The sequence below is a fragment of the Mirounga angustirostris genome, unplaced genomic scaffold (genome assembly GCF_029215605.1).
Source record: "Mirounga angustirostris isolate CCGP_5_RB_7025 unplaced genomic scaffold, mMirAng1.0.hap1 SCAF_8, whole genome shotgun sequence".
Taxonomy (NCBI): domain Eukaryota; kingdom Metazoa; phylum Chordata; class Mammalia; order Carnivora; family Phocidae; genus Mirounga; species Mirounga angustirostris.
Genome location: NW_026991716.1, coordinates 33,224,121 through 33,240,825, shown reverse-complemented (window position 1 = coordinate 33,240,825; position 16,705 = coordinate 33,224,121). Strand labels below are relative to the sequence as shown.

General features: G+C 51.2%; 1 protein-coding gene across 3 annotated transcripts in view; it reads left to right on the top strand.

Annotated features, from left to right (window-relative positions):
• CPNE5 (copine 5) overlaps positions 1-16,705 on the top strand; it is a 91,820-nt gene that overhangs the window by 29,484 nt on the left and 45,631 nt on the right. The window contains exons 4-9 of one of the 3 annotated variants that reach the window (XM_064597540.1): positions 9,002-9,105; positions 10,509-10,548; positions 10,765-10,841; positions 12,630-12,689; positions 14,761-14,811; positions 15,106-15,169. In XM_064597540.1, coding sequence (XP_064453610.1) covers positions 9,002-9,105; positions 10,509-10,548; positions 10,765-10,841; positions 12,630-12,689; positions 14,761-14,811; positions 15,106-15,169 — 396 coding nt within the window. Of the gene's footprint in view, positions 1-9,001; positions 9,106-10,508; positions 10,549-10,764; positions 10,842-12,629; positions 12,690-14,753; positions 14,812-15,105; positions 15,170-16,705 lie in introns of those variants that run through there. The other 2 variants (XM_064597538.1, XM_064597539.1) reach the window with 2 other exon arrangements.

Here is a 16,705-nt window from a genome sequence, read left to right as displayed (position 1 = left end):
TCTCTGCCTCTCTGTTCTCATTGCTTGAGAGGATTTGATTCCTTCCAGCTCCAAAGTCTTCAGGTTCTAGGTCAACTTGTTAATCAATAAATCTTTATGGAAATCATAGGAGGGGCCAGGAGTGTGTGTGTGTGTGCGCGCGTATGGTCTGTAGGGATTGGAAGTGTGGGTGGGGAGTGAGCAGAGGAATAGGTCAGGGGCACTCACCTGTGCCGTGACCTAGAGCCTCCCCAACCCATAGGAAGAGTCAGCAAGGTGAAAGAGAGAGCAAGCATTGAAGAAGTTCAGAGGTTCAGCTGCAGGTAGGAAAACAACAGGAGTAAAGACTGGATAGGACATAGTCCAAGCCTCATTCACAGTATTGACCTCTGATTGGTTAGTGACTACATCAACTCCTTCCTGATTTGGAACCAGGCCAGACAGCCTGGGTTCGAATCCTGTTTCTACCACCCACCAGCTGTATGACCTTGGGCAAGTCACTCCAGCTCTCTGAGCCTTATCTTAGTTCATTTATCTGTAACATGGGGATAACAGTAGTGCTTCATAAAGTTGTTATGAAGATTAAATGAGACAAAATGTGGGAAACACTGAGCACCTGGCTGCCTTTAGGGCTATGTGAGGGTTATTTTCAGTCCTGAAGATAAGCTCAGCAGCAGAGACGTTCCGGGTCAAGCTTCACGCACATTTCCTTCTGTCCTTCCCCTGGAGAAGGAATGCTTTGCTCTGTCTTAGCAGTAGGGAAATGCACTCTCTGAGGGGCTATTCTAGGTAGCCTCCTGTAGTAAATAAGAAGCAACAGAACTCTGGCCAGTTGGGGGCTCCTAAACCCAGGACCTAGCTACCCCTAGCTCGGGGCCCCAGTGCCCTCCAGCTGTGGTATTTGCAGGGAGTTGCTGGTGGGTTGTGAGGAAGGAGGGGTCCAGACTTTAGAAATCTAGAAGCAACAGAGAAAGCCTCTTTCCTGGCTGCCTTGCTTTGTACCTCCTAGCCCGGTAGTCAGTGTGTCTGAGCAGGGGTTGAGAGGGTCAAGGACTCTCCTCTCCTCCCCACCCTCACTAAGCAGCCTCCTCGCCCAAGGGGTCCTTCCGCTTTAGCTCTCCTGCCAATGACAGGAGAGTGAATTTTCTTCTCCAGGCCCGGGTCTCTAAGCAAACCTTACACATTCTACTGCCCCCCCCCTTTATTTTCCTAACAAAGGCCTTGGACATTGCTGGACCCATGCTTGTGGGAAGCCCACGGGCAGGGCAGAGCCTAGATCTTAATGGAGTAGCTGCTTGGTAAGAGCAAAGGGACAGCCCTGCATTTTCCCCTCTGCCTTGCCTGTGTGTAGATGTCTTGGAGAGAAACCACTCAGAACTGGGCATGGAAGGTGAGCAGGAAGTGTTAGCAGTTCGGGCAGGGAGCATCTTAGAGATAAGGCTGAGTTCAGAGACCCGGGAGAGACACATTTCCTGGGTGCCTGGGCCAGGGTTTGGGATTCAGGAAGGACCAGAGTGTAGAATCACTAATTTGCAGATCTCGTTTTATGTTCCAGGCTGTCTTCTAAGTACATTACATAAATCAGATCACGTAAGCCTCCAGAAACCCTATAAGGTGTGGAAAAATTGTCGTTCCCATTTCACGGAAGAGCAAACCGAAACACAGGACGGGGAAAGGGATTTCTCCTAGGTCACATGGCCAGTGAGTAGCAAAACCAGATTTGAACCCAGGAAGCCGGGCCCCAGACCCTGCTCTCTTCACTTCACTATTCACTGTTTTCTGTGGGAAACCCTAAGATCTGTCTTCAAAGGTAGAATGAGGGGTTCTTAAAGCTTTCTGAAGGCATGCTTTCCCTTGAGAAACTGATGAAAACCATAGCTTCTCCACCCGGAAAATGCTGACGTGGACAGACGGACATTTGCATTCGATTTCAGGGTGCCAGAGGCCCACTTAGAGCTGATTAAAAGCCTCAAACCCTGACTCGAATCAGGCAGGTGTTCTTCCCTAACTGGGCCTCATTCTGGCAGCTCTTTGGATGGGACCAGGATGGCCACTTTCTACAAAGCCAAGGAGGCTGGGGTGGGGGTCCTGGTCCCCGAGAGTTCCCACTGGGGCCCTCAGGGTGGAACAGCTGTGTGAAATCCTGCATCCCAGAAGGTGGTCACGGGACATTGCGCATCTTGGCTGCATGAGTGGGGGTCACGCAGTTTATTGGTGGCATGAACGTTACGCGGTGTTTCAGCAGAAGGAGTGGGGTGGGGACTGTTGTTCTTGGTTTATGTTCACTTGAAATGGCAATTGTATGTGTTATGAACATGTTTGGTGAGAGAGAAAATAGATCAGTCAGGGCCCCAGCGGGAGAGCGAGTTTCCTTAGTTGGTTTAACTGAAGAGATTTAATGGATTTCTCTCAAAGGTATGGGTGAGGTCGAGGAAATCCACAGCGGGTAGTACGGCACCCCCTCTCAGTCCTGGCTTGAAGGGGCAGTGAGAGGAGACAGTGCTCTTGTCTGTGAGCAAGAAGGCCGGGCCAGAGCGGGAAGAAATACCCCAACCTCTCTCTCCACCCGTCTCCCATCTGCTCGTGCCTCCCATTGGCCAAACCCAACAGGAACCCACAGGGCAAGGGAACCAGGGTGATGGGGTTCAAAGGGGAAAGGGTCCCCTGGAGCATAGAGCAGGACAGAGAAGGAGCTGGGTGGGTTGGGGGCAGCAGTGGGAGACTCTCCAGCACAGAGAATAAGCCTCCAAATCCATCCAGGCCTCATCGCCAGCCCCGTGCCCCAGTGCAGGGCAAGAGGCCCATGTCTTGACAGAGGATCCCCCACTCCTGGCCTCCTAGTTGGACATGGAATGGGAAGACCTTACTTGCCTGACCTGGGTTCTCAATCCCAGCCCTGCAGCGGCCCTTGTCCCAGGGTGGTTTGGCAGGACTGCTGCCCACCCGCCCCCATAAATCTCAACTTCTGTGTGTAGCAGAGCCTCTGGGAGCCGTTTAATTTCGTCCTCAAAGAAGTTTCAAGTCTGCTTTCCCTTTGAGGGTCCCACTGGAACTGATGATATGTAATTACTGCTGCTTAATTGATATTCTTGGGGCTTAGTCATAGAGGTTTTAGGAGCCCTCGGGAGTATCTTTTCTGGCGTGTCAGGAGCTTTTCCCACTGGGTTTTGTTGCCAGGGACAAGACGTGAGCTTTTGAGAAGGTGAATACCCTCATTTCCAGGCTTCGTACTCATTTGTACTTTCTTTTTCTTTCTCCCCTCCTGGGAGGCTGTTCCAGGCCTTGAGGTCAGGGAGGTCCCCCTCACCTTTCTTTCTGATCGCTCAGCCCCTTCCCCGATTTCACACCATGCCCTAGCTAGTCTGCACTTGCCCCTATAAGCAAGAGTTCTTTAAGGCTGTCTGTATCAGAATCGCTTGGTAAAACAAAGATTTCGGGGTTTTTCTTCAGCTTTGCTAATTAGAGAATCCCTGTGCCCACTCGTGTTTGGTAGCCTATGCCCCAGACCGTGAGCGATGCCATGCTCAGAGCCTGGAGTGTGGACGGAGGAGTTCAGAATGGACCAGAGGGAGGGACAGGCACTTCCAGGGAGCTGGAAGAGTGTTCAGGGCTGGCTCAGCTCCGATGACGGGTGGTCAAGGGTTAACCCACTCTCCCCTTCGCCCCCAAGCAGGATTTGTCATATAGCATTCAGACTGTATGCTTTCGTGTTAATACCTCATCTGTCCAAGTCCGTTCAGGCTTGGAAACTGTAATTCTATGTGGAATGAAATACAGCCAAATTGATTTTTTTTTTAAACATCAGTTAGGTTGTTTCCTATTGTCATTAATAGGGGTATAAATTGGGCCTGACAGAGACTTAGTGGCTTCTTGGATTTTCAAAATCCAAGTTTTTGGTGTTTTTTTTTTTCTTTGTGATTAGCCCAAGTAATGAAGGCTATAAAACATCTTTAGTAAGTCCCTCGGTTGTAGATTTCACAGTTTTTGTGCCTGGCATACGTTAATTACCCCTGTGGGCTAGAAATTCATCACTGCCCAGCCTGGTTCACTTGCCCCCTTTCCTCTCCAGGAGATCTTGGGGGCCCTTGGAGTCCCGCTCCAAGTCCTATTTCCAGGGGAACCCCATTTTCTTCTCTGGCAGAGATCAATCTCTAGGGAATTCCTCTCTATTGAAGCTTCAAGTGCCATTTTAAAAGCAGCGCTGTCATCTTCCCTAATGGGTGTTTTCCTTGGAGTATCTGCTGAGAGTCGGGTGAGGAGAGAGGCGGCCCAAATGCTTTCTCCTTCTGGACTGGGGTGTATCTAAAATTCAGCCAGAGGGATTTTTTAACATGTTTGGGGGGTCAGTACATTGAAGAGGAGGTAGAGCCCTTTCTTAAAAGAGGATTCTCTCACACCTGGGTGTTTACCCAGAATATTCTGCAAGAAAGTCGTTAGGAGAAATTTTCCTTTTGTCTGAAGACTAGAGGTGTTAAGAATTAGAGCAGGGGTGCCTGGGTGGCTCAGTCATTAAGCGTCTGTCTTTGGCTCAGGTAGTGATCCCAGTGTCCTGGGATCGAGCCCTGCCCCCGGGTTGGGTTCCCTGCTTCTCCCTCTCCCACTCCCCCTGTTTGTGTTCCCTCTCTCGCTGGCTGTCTCTCTCTCTCTCTGTCAAAATGAATGAATAAAATCTTAAAAAAAAAAAAAAAAGAATTAGAGCAGAAGGGGAAAATGCAGGAATTCTCTTGGAACAAGGATGGATTATACATTGTAAGATTGTTACTGAATTTAGGGGATGTAGCAGGAACCCAGTCTTATTCAATTCAATATCTACCCCATTGCCTTGTACACGGTGGGACTTTTATAAATACTTGTGAAGTAAACCTCATCTTTATTTGATTTTCACATGCTTGAGGACATTAGATGAAGTAAAAATATAATGGGCCTTGGATTACACATACCTGCATTTAGGTCCCAGCTCTGCCTAGCTGTGTGACCTTGGGCAAGTTACTTAACCTCTCTGATTCTCAGTTTCTTCACTTGGAAAATGGGTAGTAACTCACGGGGGTTTTGTGAGAATCAAATGAGATAATGATCCACTTGATCTAGTGAGCATTCAGAAGGGGCTCAGTAAATGTTAGTTTTCTTTCTTCCTCCATCAGTGGTTCTCAACTCCAACTGCGCATTAGGATCACCTAGGAAACGGAGAAAACAGTTGTTCAGGCCACACCCATTGAGATTGGGTTTCATTGGTCTGTGATGGGGCTGTGAGCATGGGTATTTTTAAAAAGCTCCTGTTAAAGGATACATTTTTTTAAAAGGTAAAATCATGAATCCCCATACAAATTAAAATGAACACATGGTAAAGATTTATTTAACTTGTTAATTAAATGAAGGAACCAGTAAGATGTTAGAGCTGGTTCAGATGACTCAACGCACATTCTGTTAACCCTTGAACAACACAGGTTTGAACAGCACAGGTCCACTTACACACAGATTTTTTTCAGTAAATACAGTACAGTCTGGTCAATATATTTTCTCTTCTTTATGACTTTCTTAATAACATATTCTTTCTTCTGGTTTACTTTATTGTAAGAATACAGTATGCCATACATATAATGTACAAAATATTTTTTAATCAACTTTTTGTTGTCGGTAAGTCTTCCAGTCAACAGTAGGCTGGCTATTAGTTAAGTTTTGGGGGAGTCAAAAGTTATACCTGGATTTTCAACGATGTGTGGAGGTCCGCTCCCCTAACTCCTGCATTGTTCAAGGGTCAGCTGTACATAGGCAATCAGGAATGCTGAAATTAATTTATAAATAGATGCAAAACTGGTCAGTATCGACAAGATAATAATCAAATAATTGCATTCCACTGAGCCAAAAGTATTTACATATTTACGGATAAGAATCATTTGCATTACCCTGTGCTTTCTACAATTTCCGAAGTTGTGAAATAGCTCAACCATAATGAAAGGTGCAGATCTCTAGGAAGTCAGATGCCTGGACTAGTATGTGAAAGGGAACCCCCAGTAATCTGCTTTTGTGTCAATTTCAATCTCTTTCACATTCCCCCCGGGGCTTCTGGTGTGCAGCCAGGGGAGACCCTGTCCTAGAGGTTTGTATATAGTGCTGTGGTCACACTGTATTGTAGCAATCGATTATGAGTTGTCCCACCTATGACAGAGAAGTCCTTAGGTAAAGGGTTCATGTTCTATTTGTATTTGTAGCTCAGCACCCAGCACGTTGCCTGGCCTATAATAAGTGCTGAAAAACTGTTTGTTCAATCAGTAATTGAGTTGGATGATACCTCTAAGAAGTAAGCAGGACACGTCGTAGTCTCCCATCTTCTGATGAGGAAATTGAAGCTTTCTCCAATCAAGTCCCACAATTAGCTTGTGATAAGCTTGCGACTCAAACCCACTCATCCCTTTCCTCATTCAACCTTACTTCATTCAACCGTTTCTGAGTCCCCACTGCGTACCAGTCACCAGGAGCAGTGACCAGTCTTTGCCCTCACTAGGGACCTCACATGGAGCACCACGTGGCTTAGAGGGCATGGGCCAGAATGCCTAGGTTGTGACTTGTCCTCAGCAATGATTAGTTGTGTAACCCTAGACAGATGACTTAGCTGTTCTGTGCCTTTGTTTTCCTATCTGTAAAATGGGGAAGCCTACCATAAAAGGATGAAATAGGGTAAATACAGTGCAAAATGTGTTGCACAGTTCCTCATGCTTATAATCATCTGCGACCACGAGCCTGCAAATCTGTTAAACAGTGGCAGGTCCTGGGCTGCAAAAATGAGGAGAGCTCGGATCCTCTGCTGTTCAAGAAGCTCTATCTAGTGGGGTGGGAAGAGCCTCGGATCATTGTCAGAGGACAGGGTAAGTGCAGCCGTAGGGGTGCTGGGTGGATTGTGGGAGCACAGGGGAGGGGTTGGGAGTCAGAGAGTAGGACTTCCGGGGAGCCGGGTCTTCAAGCATTAGCAGTGTTCCCACTTAGGGGACCCACTAGGAGGTCACTGCAAGGGTTGAGATCAGAAAATGGGGAGCCCTGACCCAGGCCACAGTGGAGGAAGTGGGGGTATGGGGATAGGAGGAGACTCGGCTGGAGGAACTGATAGGGAGTGAGGGCAAGACGGTGCCAAAGCACGTGCTTTCAGATGACCCCACACTGCCTTGGGTGGGAGGTTCTCTTTACAGCTTTCTAACTTAATTCAGAGTACAAGTGAGTGCTGGGCTACATCTCAGAGAAGTAGGCCTTGCCACCCCATAGGAGAGGGGCCCGTGCACTGGCATTTTTCTGGGCTGCAGAGCCCCATTAAGGAGGACTAGTACTCAGGATTAATTTTTTATTTTGGCAATTACTGCCCAAGTTGAAAAAACATGTTTATGTATTCAGAAATATTCACAATTTATTTAAAATATTTATCATGCACCTGTCTGTCTTATTCACTTTGTAGAGTTGGTATCATGTCTTCCCTTCATGAAGCATAGAGCGCATTGCTTTTACACTCGATCTTTTAGCCCCATGTCCCTTTTTTGAAACAAAATCTTACCAGAAATGTCCAGTGTATTGAATAGATGTAAGGGGAAAAAAAAAACCAAAAAAACAGATGTAAGAGAGAGCTGTTTTGATGGGACTAATGGCCAGGAACCATGTCCCCACTGCCCTCCTCCACAGCACAGGGAGACCCTGAGATGCTCAGAGCCCTGTGGAGTACAGTCAAGCCCAGTGGTTGTCCAAAGGGAGGTCCCCGCACCAGCAGCACATTTTTGAGAGATGCCGATTCTCAGGCCTCACCCTAAATCTATTGAATCAGAACGTCTGGGAGTGAGACCTACAATCGGTATTTTAACAAACCCTCCAAGTGATTCTGATGCCTAGAACTAGGTGTGACTTGCCTTAAGTCATTTGGGGAGTTTAATGGGATTCAACTATTGAGCGCCTAATGTGTGTAAAATTCTAGAGTATCTGCTGCAGGGGATACCAAGAAAGTTAAGTCCATGTATTAGTTATCTGTTGCTATGTAACAAATTAGCCCAGAGTTGAGCAACTTAAACAACAGGGTCATGAATCTGGGTGCAGTTTTGTGGGATCCTCGACCTCGGGGTCTCCCATAAGGCTATCTACGGTCAAGGTGTTGGCCAGGGCCTCAGTCATCTCGAGCTTCTGGTGGGGCAGGGTCCACTTGTAAGTTCTCTCAGTAGTTGTTGATAAAATTCAGATTCTTACAGGTGGGTTGGCTGACAGCCTGGCTCCTCACTGGCTCTCCTCCTTCTGGCCCAAGGCTGCCTTTAGTTCCTTGCCACACGGGCCTCTCCATAGCACAGCTGGCTTCCTCGAAGTGAGCAAGCAAAAGAGAGCGAGAGAGGGTCCCCAAGACAGAAGTCATGGTAGTTTATAACACAGTTTGGGGAGTGGCTTGTGCTCTATTCTGTTCCTTAGTAGTGAGTCATGAAGTCTAGCCCACCTTCAAGGGGAGGGGATTACGCATGGGCAGGAGGTGGGGACCTTAAAAGATCCCACAATCCCTTCTTCTGCCCTTTCATTTATAATTGTCGCATCAGATAAGTACACACCTAACTATGGAATCAGTCAGAGCAGGACGGTTGTCATGGGGTAAGCACAAGTTCAGTGGTGGTTCAGAGGGAAGTAAAACTCTCTGGGTGGAAGAATCGGGAAGGCTTCTTGGAGGAGGCAGCATTAACAAAGGATTTTGAAGAAATGGAGGAATGCCACAAGCAGAAAGGGGAAGGCCAAAGTGAAGGGTCTGCTCAAGTATTCAGGTATCAAAACCTTACAACTTGGGTGGAGCCTAGATAGAGGTAGGGAGAATAAAGCTGAGGATGGAGTTAGAGCCCTAGCGGGGATGGTTTCCATTGTTAGATGGGGGAGCTCTCAGCCTGACGGGGGTAGGGGACAGGGACCAGAAGCATGGCTTCCATTACTACTGGGGCCTGTACTGAGGGGCTCTGAGCCCAGTGCTCTCCCCTACCCCACCAGCCTGGCCCTGAGGTCCACACCCCATTTTCTCTTGTAGTTCGGACGCACCGAAGTCATTGACAACACACTCAATCCCGACTTTGTGCGCAAATTCATTGTGGATTACTTCTTTGAGGAGAAACAGAACCTCCGTTTCGACCTGTAAGTGGCAGCTGGTACTGGGGATGGGGCTGAGGAACCATAGATGGGAGGGGGGACTGTAGGACCTGGGGTTGGTAGTAGTTTCTCTTACCAAGGAAGGGGAGGGGTGCCGTGACATCAGAGGGAGCTCAGGTTTGGCCTGGGATAAAAATGACAATTAGCTGAAGTCCAGCCCCACCCTCATCAGGAGATGGAAAAGAGGTGGGGAGAGGGAATAGAGGCTCCCCACCATTTGTCTCCATTAAGTGTGGGAGGGCACTGAGCAAGCCACCTGACTCTGGGGACTAGGTCTTGGGGGCTACCCAGGAGCCTTTTTCTCCCCAGGTGACAGGGAGGTCCCCATTGACCTCTCTCTCTGTCAGAGCTTATTCTGGGAGAGGATGCCCTCCAGGTTCCCCTCTTGCAGAGGTAACCTGACTGATGGGGCCCAGGGCATGTGCGTGTGTCTCACAAAGGTGCGGAGTGCCCCTCCACTGAGGTTAAAGATGATGATGGGATTTCAGTCTGGTGAGCAGGTGGGGGAACCTTGTTTTGTTGTTTTTCCAAGGCATGGGATGGTTAGAAAGCACTGTATCCCAGAGAATTGTGGACAGAGTGGGCCAAAAGGGGGTTGGGGGCTTGCAGGAGCAGAGGAAAAAATGCAGTGGAAGGACATGACTTAGGAAGGACCGATGGATGACTTGCAGCCCATTGTAGAGAAGTCACCATTTTGGGACATTTTGGAGAGACAAAGTGCTAGAGCAGGGGTAGAGTAAAAGTGATTGCCCCTCAGCAGGAGGCATTTGGGTCTGCATGGCCAGTTGGGGTGGGGTGGAGAGGGTGATGCTGGACAAAGGGCTGCAGGTGCGGCTCCAGGTGAGCAGGCTCCAGGTAAAGGGAGGGGCCCAGGTGCAGGTAGAGTGACGTTCTTGAGTGACGAGGCCCAAGGTCAGGCTGGGCAGGCCTGGGCAAGGTGAAACCATCAGGGAAGGTCAAAGGCAAGGTATTGAGCTCCAAGGGCACCTCGCCTTAGCTGGGAAGATGGGAGAACAGGCAGTGAAGGGCAAGGTGGCTCAGCCACCTGATAACCAGCCAGGGTTGCCGAGCAAGTTTATTTTATTTTTTCGGTCTTTAATGAGCTATAACATATACATGGTGAAGTACACAAATCTTCAGAGTCCATCCCATGATGCATTTTTATATCTGTTTACCCTCATGTAACCATCACCCGGATCAAGAGACAGAATATGTCCGGCACCCCACAAGGCTCCCATGGTGGGCCTCCCAGCCGTTACTCCCAGAACTATCCTACTGTGTCAGAGCCTGTATTTTGGGGTGTAGGGGTCCTGACTCAGCTCAAGGACCCCAGCAGTTCTGGGCAGGATGCCGCAGCTGTCTTTACCATCTCTGTGTGTTCCCTGCAGATACGACGTTGATTCGAAGAGCCCTGATTTATCCAAACACGTGAGTTCTGCCATGACTGCCCAGAGATTCTGAAACTCTCTTCAGATGGCAGAGTCTGGGTCAGCCTCAGGCTTCACTGTGACACGGACCGTGTGTCTGATGCTGCTTCTGGTCATTTCTGAGCCCGCCCACTTCTACCCATGGGGTGATGGGAGAGGTGGGGTGGCTGTGGGCAGAGTGGGGGACACTGATGTTTTCTGTACCTTGGGCGTGCAGGATTTCCTGGGCCAGGCCTTCTGCACCCTCGGAGAGATCGTGGGGTCCCCTGGGAGCCGCCTGGAGAAGCCCCTCACGTAAGTATAGACGGGAGTGGAGCCTGTCTGGGTTGCTTCCCCAGGGATGGGCCAACCTCCCGCCCACCCTTAGCTCAGGGTAGGGGAGGAGCAATCCGCCACGCATGCGGGGTGATTAGGAATAAGGAGACCCTGTGGGCCCTGCCTTTGCAGGGCCACTAACCCAGTTAACTTGGAGGGACCCAGGTTTAGTTATTAGAGCCTCACGTTCCTGGGACGGCCAGGGGCACTATCTAGCCCACCCCTACCTCCCACCCTTGCCAATGTATAGGGGAACGAATCGAAGCCCAGAGAGGGGAAAGTGACTTGCCCAAGGCCACACGGCTAAGAAGTGGGAGAGCTGGGATTTGAATTCAGGGTTCTCCTCACATAGCATATCCCTCAGATTGTTCACCCCTTGCTGTAGGTCAGAGGTGGGTATGGTGAGGCACTCCTCATCTCACCCTGCCCCTCCGACCATCTGCATTATAGGGCTGTAAGTGCTTTTAGGGGAAAGCTATTCCTCTGGGCAGGCTCCGGGATGAGGAATCCCAAGGCTTCTTACAGTGGAGCCTGCGGGCAGCTGTAGGCACCGGCCAGGCCTGGCTGGGTAGCGGGGGTGCCCTCTCTTGTCCCTATTTCTCAGGGAGCCCCAGGGGCAGAACCCAGACAAGAGGAGCCTGCAGACTGGGACAAGTGCCCCGGCCATGTGGCAGGGTGGGTGGGAAGGGGAGAGCAGGCCAGGCTGGGCCTCAGCCCCGTGCTTGCTTCTGCCAAATTCACACTGGATGCTGTCCCTCACCATGATGGAGAAGTGCTGAATGTGTTACTGTCGGGGAGGGGGGTCTCTCTCCCAGGCCCTTGTCTCTGACCCCCACTAACTGTATGGTAACTTCTGAGCCCCCAGAGGGGCTTCTCTGTCCCTGAAAAGGTCTCCTTCTCTGGGTTCACAGAGAATAATGATACAAACTATCATTTATTGAAAATAGGGAACAAACCCAGGTTTGGAGGGCTCTGACATTTATGGAATTTGGGGTCCTCACAGTGAGTGTGTGTGTCTGCTCCTCTCAGCTCCCAACTGCCCGGGTCAAAAGCTTGCTTGTCATTTGGGTCTCTTTCCTCCCTGCTGTCACCTGGCCCACCTTTGGGGGACAGGCACACCTGCTTGGGGGATGGATTGAGGAAGACCTCCGCAGGAGACGGCTGGGGAGGCGAGCCTTGGGGTAGGCAAGCGGGATCTTGGAGACAATGGGTTGGTGAAGGAGGGGGACCTGTTTCCCCCACCGAAAATGTCACGTGTCTCAGTCTCCCAGCTGGCCCCGTGCACAACAGTTCCCTTTCACTGGGCGTCTCTTCTGGGCCAGACCGCCATCGGCTTCTCTGATCTCATGGGATTCTCTCAGCAGTCTCCCCATTTCACAGTCCAGCCACTGAGGCTTGCAGAGGTAGAGCACGGTTCTCAAAGCGCAGCAGCCTTCGGCGTCATTGGAGGGCTTGTTAAAGCACAGATTACTGGGCTCAAACCACCCGCCCCTTAGTCTGGTGTGGGGCCTGCGAACTTACATTTCTAACACATTCCTAGGGATGCTGACGGTGCACACTTTGAGAACCCCTGAGGTAGAGTCACCCAGCACTTCACAGCAAGGTTTGGAAGACCTCTCCTTCCTCTGGCCTGCAGCTCTTGGTCCTGTTTTGATGTTTGATCCAGAATAGATATCTGTCTCCAAGAATTCCGATGCCAAGTGCTATGGCCTCTCAGGACGGGGGTGCTTGACTCAGGGCATGCTCTCTCTGCCTCTCTCTCTACAGGATAGGAGCATTCAGCCTGAATTCCAGGACAGGCAAACCCATGCCAGCGGTATCCAATGGGTAGGTCAGCAGACATCTCTGGCCCTGCAGTCCTCAGACATCCAGCCGGCTCTGCAGAGGGGGCTTCAGAGTCTAGGCCCGGTCTCTGCTCCCACCGCTGCGCCTTCAACCCTGGTTGGTTGGGGGGCGGGGGAGAGGGCCACTCTGCAGCCGGCCCCTCCCTCACCTGGCTGGAGCTCCAGCATCCCCAACCCCAGTGGCTCATGGGACTTCGGGGAGCAGGGTGGGGAGCAGAGGTGGGGACTGCTTCCAGTGGTCAGCAGGGGCTGGACACTTGCCCTTCCTCTCTCCCTGGCCTGGTTTCTTCTGCCTCCTACCCCTCGCCTTTCTCCCCTCCCTCTTTCCCTCCCTTCTGTTTATCTCCTTATCCCACTTCCCCTCTACTGCTTGCACTGCTGGATGTCAGCCTCCTCGTGGAGTAGATTCTGCTCAATCCTCACTTTTTGTATTTGCTCACCGGCTGTGCTGGGCCAGCCTCACTCCCCTGGCCTCCACCCTGACCGTCTGCTTTTGGCCAGCTTCATGCAACTATATGCAACAAAGACAGCGCCCCCCCCCCCCCCCCCAACTCATTCCCTCTCCTCCTCTCCTGGTTGGAGAGAGGGCCTTCACCTGAGGGTGTGGGGTGGGGCAGGTTAGGGAATATCTGCCACCCCGGTGACCAGCCTGGAGGTGCGTCACACTGACGAACATTTTGGCTGAGTAAGCAAACCTCCCCCGGCCTTGCTGAGAGCTCCTAGGAGCTGGGGTCCCAGCAGCTGGACTGGCTACTGGAGCCACTGGATATGGGAAAGGGGCCTCTAGGGGCCCTGGGTGCTCCCAGCCCAGGCAGGGTGTGGATGCTGATTTACACCGAGAGTATGGAAGCAGCAGTCAGATAGGGAGCTGGAGTCAGGGGGAGAAGCAGAGAGCGAGGGCCAGAAAGGCAAAGGGAGAGAAAAAGGAAGGCCTTGAGCAGGTGGGAGCTGGTTCGGTCTGGAGGGGAGGGAAGGGAAGATGGGAAATCAAAGAAGGGCCCAGAGGCAGAAGGAGGAACAGATGGAGAAACACGGGCGGAGGAGGCTGGTGTGAGGATCCTGTCTCTTGGTCAAACAAATCATATCTTTACACCCAGGGGGGGCCAGACCAGGGCTGGGGCACCCTGCTCAGCTGCCCATGTCTAGGGGCGCAAGCTGGCAGGGGAACCTCCAGATGTAGCCCCTGCTCTACTCTCCTGATGTGGAGAGACCTGGGCTGTCTCAGCCTCTGGGGCCGGCTCCCCTGCCTCCTCTACTTGAAAGCCTCTCCCTCCAAAAGCTGGCACTGGGGAGAGCTCCATCAGTGGTTCTCAAAGTGTGTTCTGCAGACAGCATGCTGGGAGCCTCGAGGCTGGCCTGAGGTGTGGGGCTGGATTTTAGCAGCTTGGTGAAATTGTGAAGGAAAGGCAGGGAGGGAAATGATGCTCCTTGGGGGCCTTTTTTGTGCCATGCGCTGTGTGTGCACATCCTGACTAATGGAACCTACAAACACACTCATTCTATGGGTGAGGAAACCGGGGCTCAGAGGGGTACAATCATGAGTCCAAAGTTAAGCAGCTGCTGGACAACATGACATTTTTTTCTCTTTCCCAGTGGCCCCTGGCCACACTGGGGACCCCCAACTCCGGGTTCATCCAAAACACTGGAGTGGGATGGGCTGCTGCTTGGGGGAGGGGGCCCTCCTGACCCAGGGAAGAGGTGGTCCAGATCCCCTGGGAGAAGCCCCACCTTGGGAACTTGACCTCCTGGAGGGGTTCTTGGGTGGGCTGACTTCATGTCCTGGTTGTCCACCTCACTGAGGAGCTGCATGAATGGCCAGGATCTCTCTTCTCTGGAGAGACCCCAGCCAAGGAGTTTAAGGGGAGGTAGCCGTGGGAGAGAGCCTGGACAAGCTGCCACCAGGAGGATACCAGCCCTTCTGCTTAACTCCCTCCTGCGGCTTGCTCTCCCACCCATGATAAATCAGAGCGACTCAGAGCTGAAATGTTCCAGGACTCTGGGGGTCAGCTGGGTGCAGGGTGGGGTGGCTGGCCCACGAGGTCTTTTGCCCACAGAAGTGGTCTTTGGATGGAAAGTTTGAGAACCACTGGTCTGGAAGCCTCCGGGTGAGTCTGGATGCTTTTCCGCTTCTAGGACTTTCATTGCAGACACTACCCTTCCTGGCGGGCTCTTGGGGAGCAGGGGGCGGGGCAGCTCCAGGCCTGGGGGGCCTGGCCCAGGAAGCAGTGCCCTAGGCCACACTGCCACAAGTATTTCAGGAGACTCTGTCTTCTCAGGGGCTCTGGGCAGATCTGCTGGATGGGGAGGGGGGGAGGAGGAGGAGGGCCGATTCAGGGAGTGTGCAGGTTTTGTGTCTGTCTTTGTCTGGCTCTCCATTCTTTCATCTTCTCCTCTCCCAGTGGTGTCCCAGGGAAGAAATGTGGCACCATCATCCTGTCCGCCGAGGAGCTGAGCAACTGTAGGGTGAGTGGCAGGGAGACACTAGGACAGGACCTGGTGGGGGTGGGGGTGGAGCAGTGACAGAGGGCAGGCTGCTGTCCCTGTGTCCCCCAGGACCATGTGCGTCCTTGGAGGGAATCTGGGGAAGACAGGGCTCCCCAGTTTCACCTGGCTGTCCTAGAATTCTGTAACATCAGAGCCAGAATGTTGTCTCCTTTTACAGCTAAGCCGACTGAGGCTCAGAAGGGACGGAACACGCCCACAATGAGCGGCAGAGCCGGCTGGGCCCTGGTCCCTTGCCTTCCAGGCTAGGGCTCCTCCATTCCCCGTCATGGTCCCCTCTCCCCAAACCAAGACTGCTTTGGCTCCAGCCCTGGCAGCAGAGGGGCTTTTTCAGTCGTGAGCCTGGGTGCTTGGCAGTTAGTTGTCATGTTTCACTTTTAGCTCGGGAGTAGGGTGACACCCTGCATGGGATTGAGGGAGTGAGGACGCGTGGTTGGGGAGTGCGTGTTGCGAAGCCAGAGGCTGCAATCCCACGCAGCCCTTGGTTTTGCTTCTTCTGTGGGACTGTGGAGAAGCAGGACATGGGGACAGCGGGAAGGGTAGCTGAGCACACCGAGGAGGCACTCAGGGGACCCGATGGCTAATAATAACGATGAAACACAGTAATGATGATAGTTATTATTTGTCGAGGGGTGGGCATTTTGGGTAAGTTGTCACTACTCCTGACAATAATCCGAAGAGGTAGGTACTGTTGTTATTCCCATTTTATGAATAAGGAAATTGAGGCTCAGAGAAGCTAAGCCATCTGTTCAAAGACAGTAAGTCGTAGAGTCATGGTTCTAAACCGGGTCAACCCGATTCTAAAACCTTCTAAAATCGGGGCTCAACCGGATTCTAAAACCTTCTAAAATCGGGGCTCATGCCCAGGCCTGCATGCCTCTTAGGTTAATTAGGAGCCAAAGGTAGGAGTGGGTGGGTCCTGGGGAGAGAAGGACGAGGTAGCCAGAGTATGAACACAGGACCAAGCCTAGGGTAACCTGGGAACCCACATTCACATGGGGCTCAGGTAAGAGGGCCTAGGAGGGAGGAGGAGAAACAAGATTTTCTGACCTTCCTGGGAAGTCAGTGCAACTGTGGTTATTTGTTAGCTATAAATACTTGCCATATTAGAAAATAAAGTCAATAAATTAAAAATATATATATTAATTCATTAAAAAATGACAACAGTTTAACCCATTACAGGATAACATAAATAACAACTTTTTTGAAAAATAACTGTATTTTCCAAAACAAATGTCATTTATTTAGTGAGAAGAGTGGCCTTGTTTTGCAAGGCCTTGTTTTTGTAAATTTCTGTAATGTCAAGCTGAACAGGAGAGTCTCATATCTGCTTCTGCAGTCAATCTGTTGTGATATCACTGTTGGGTAACTTCTAGAAAACTCCATGTCTTATTGACATTATTATGAAAATAGCTTTGGCCTCACGGACCACCCCTTGAGGGTCCCTGGTCCATGCTTTGAGAACTGCTGCTATGGGGGTATAAATTGTTAGCCAAG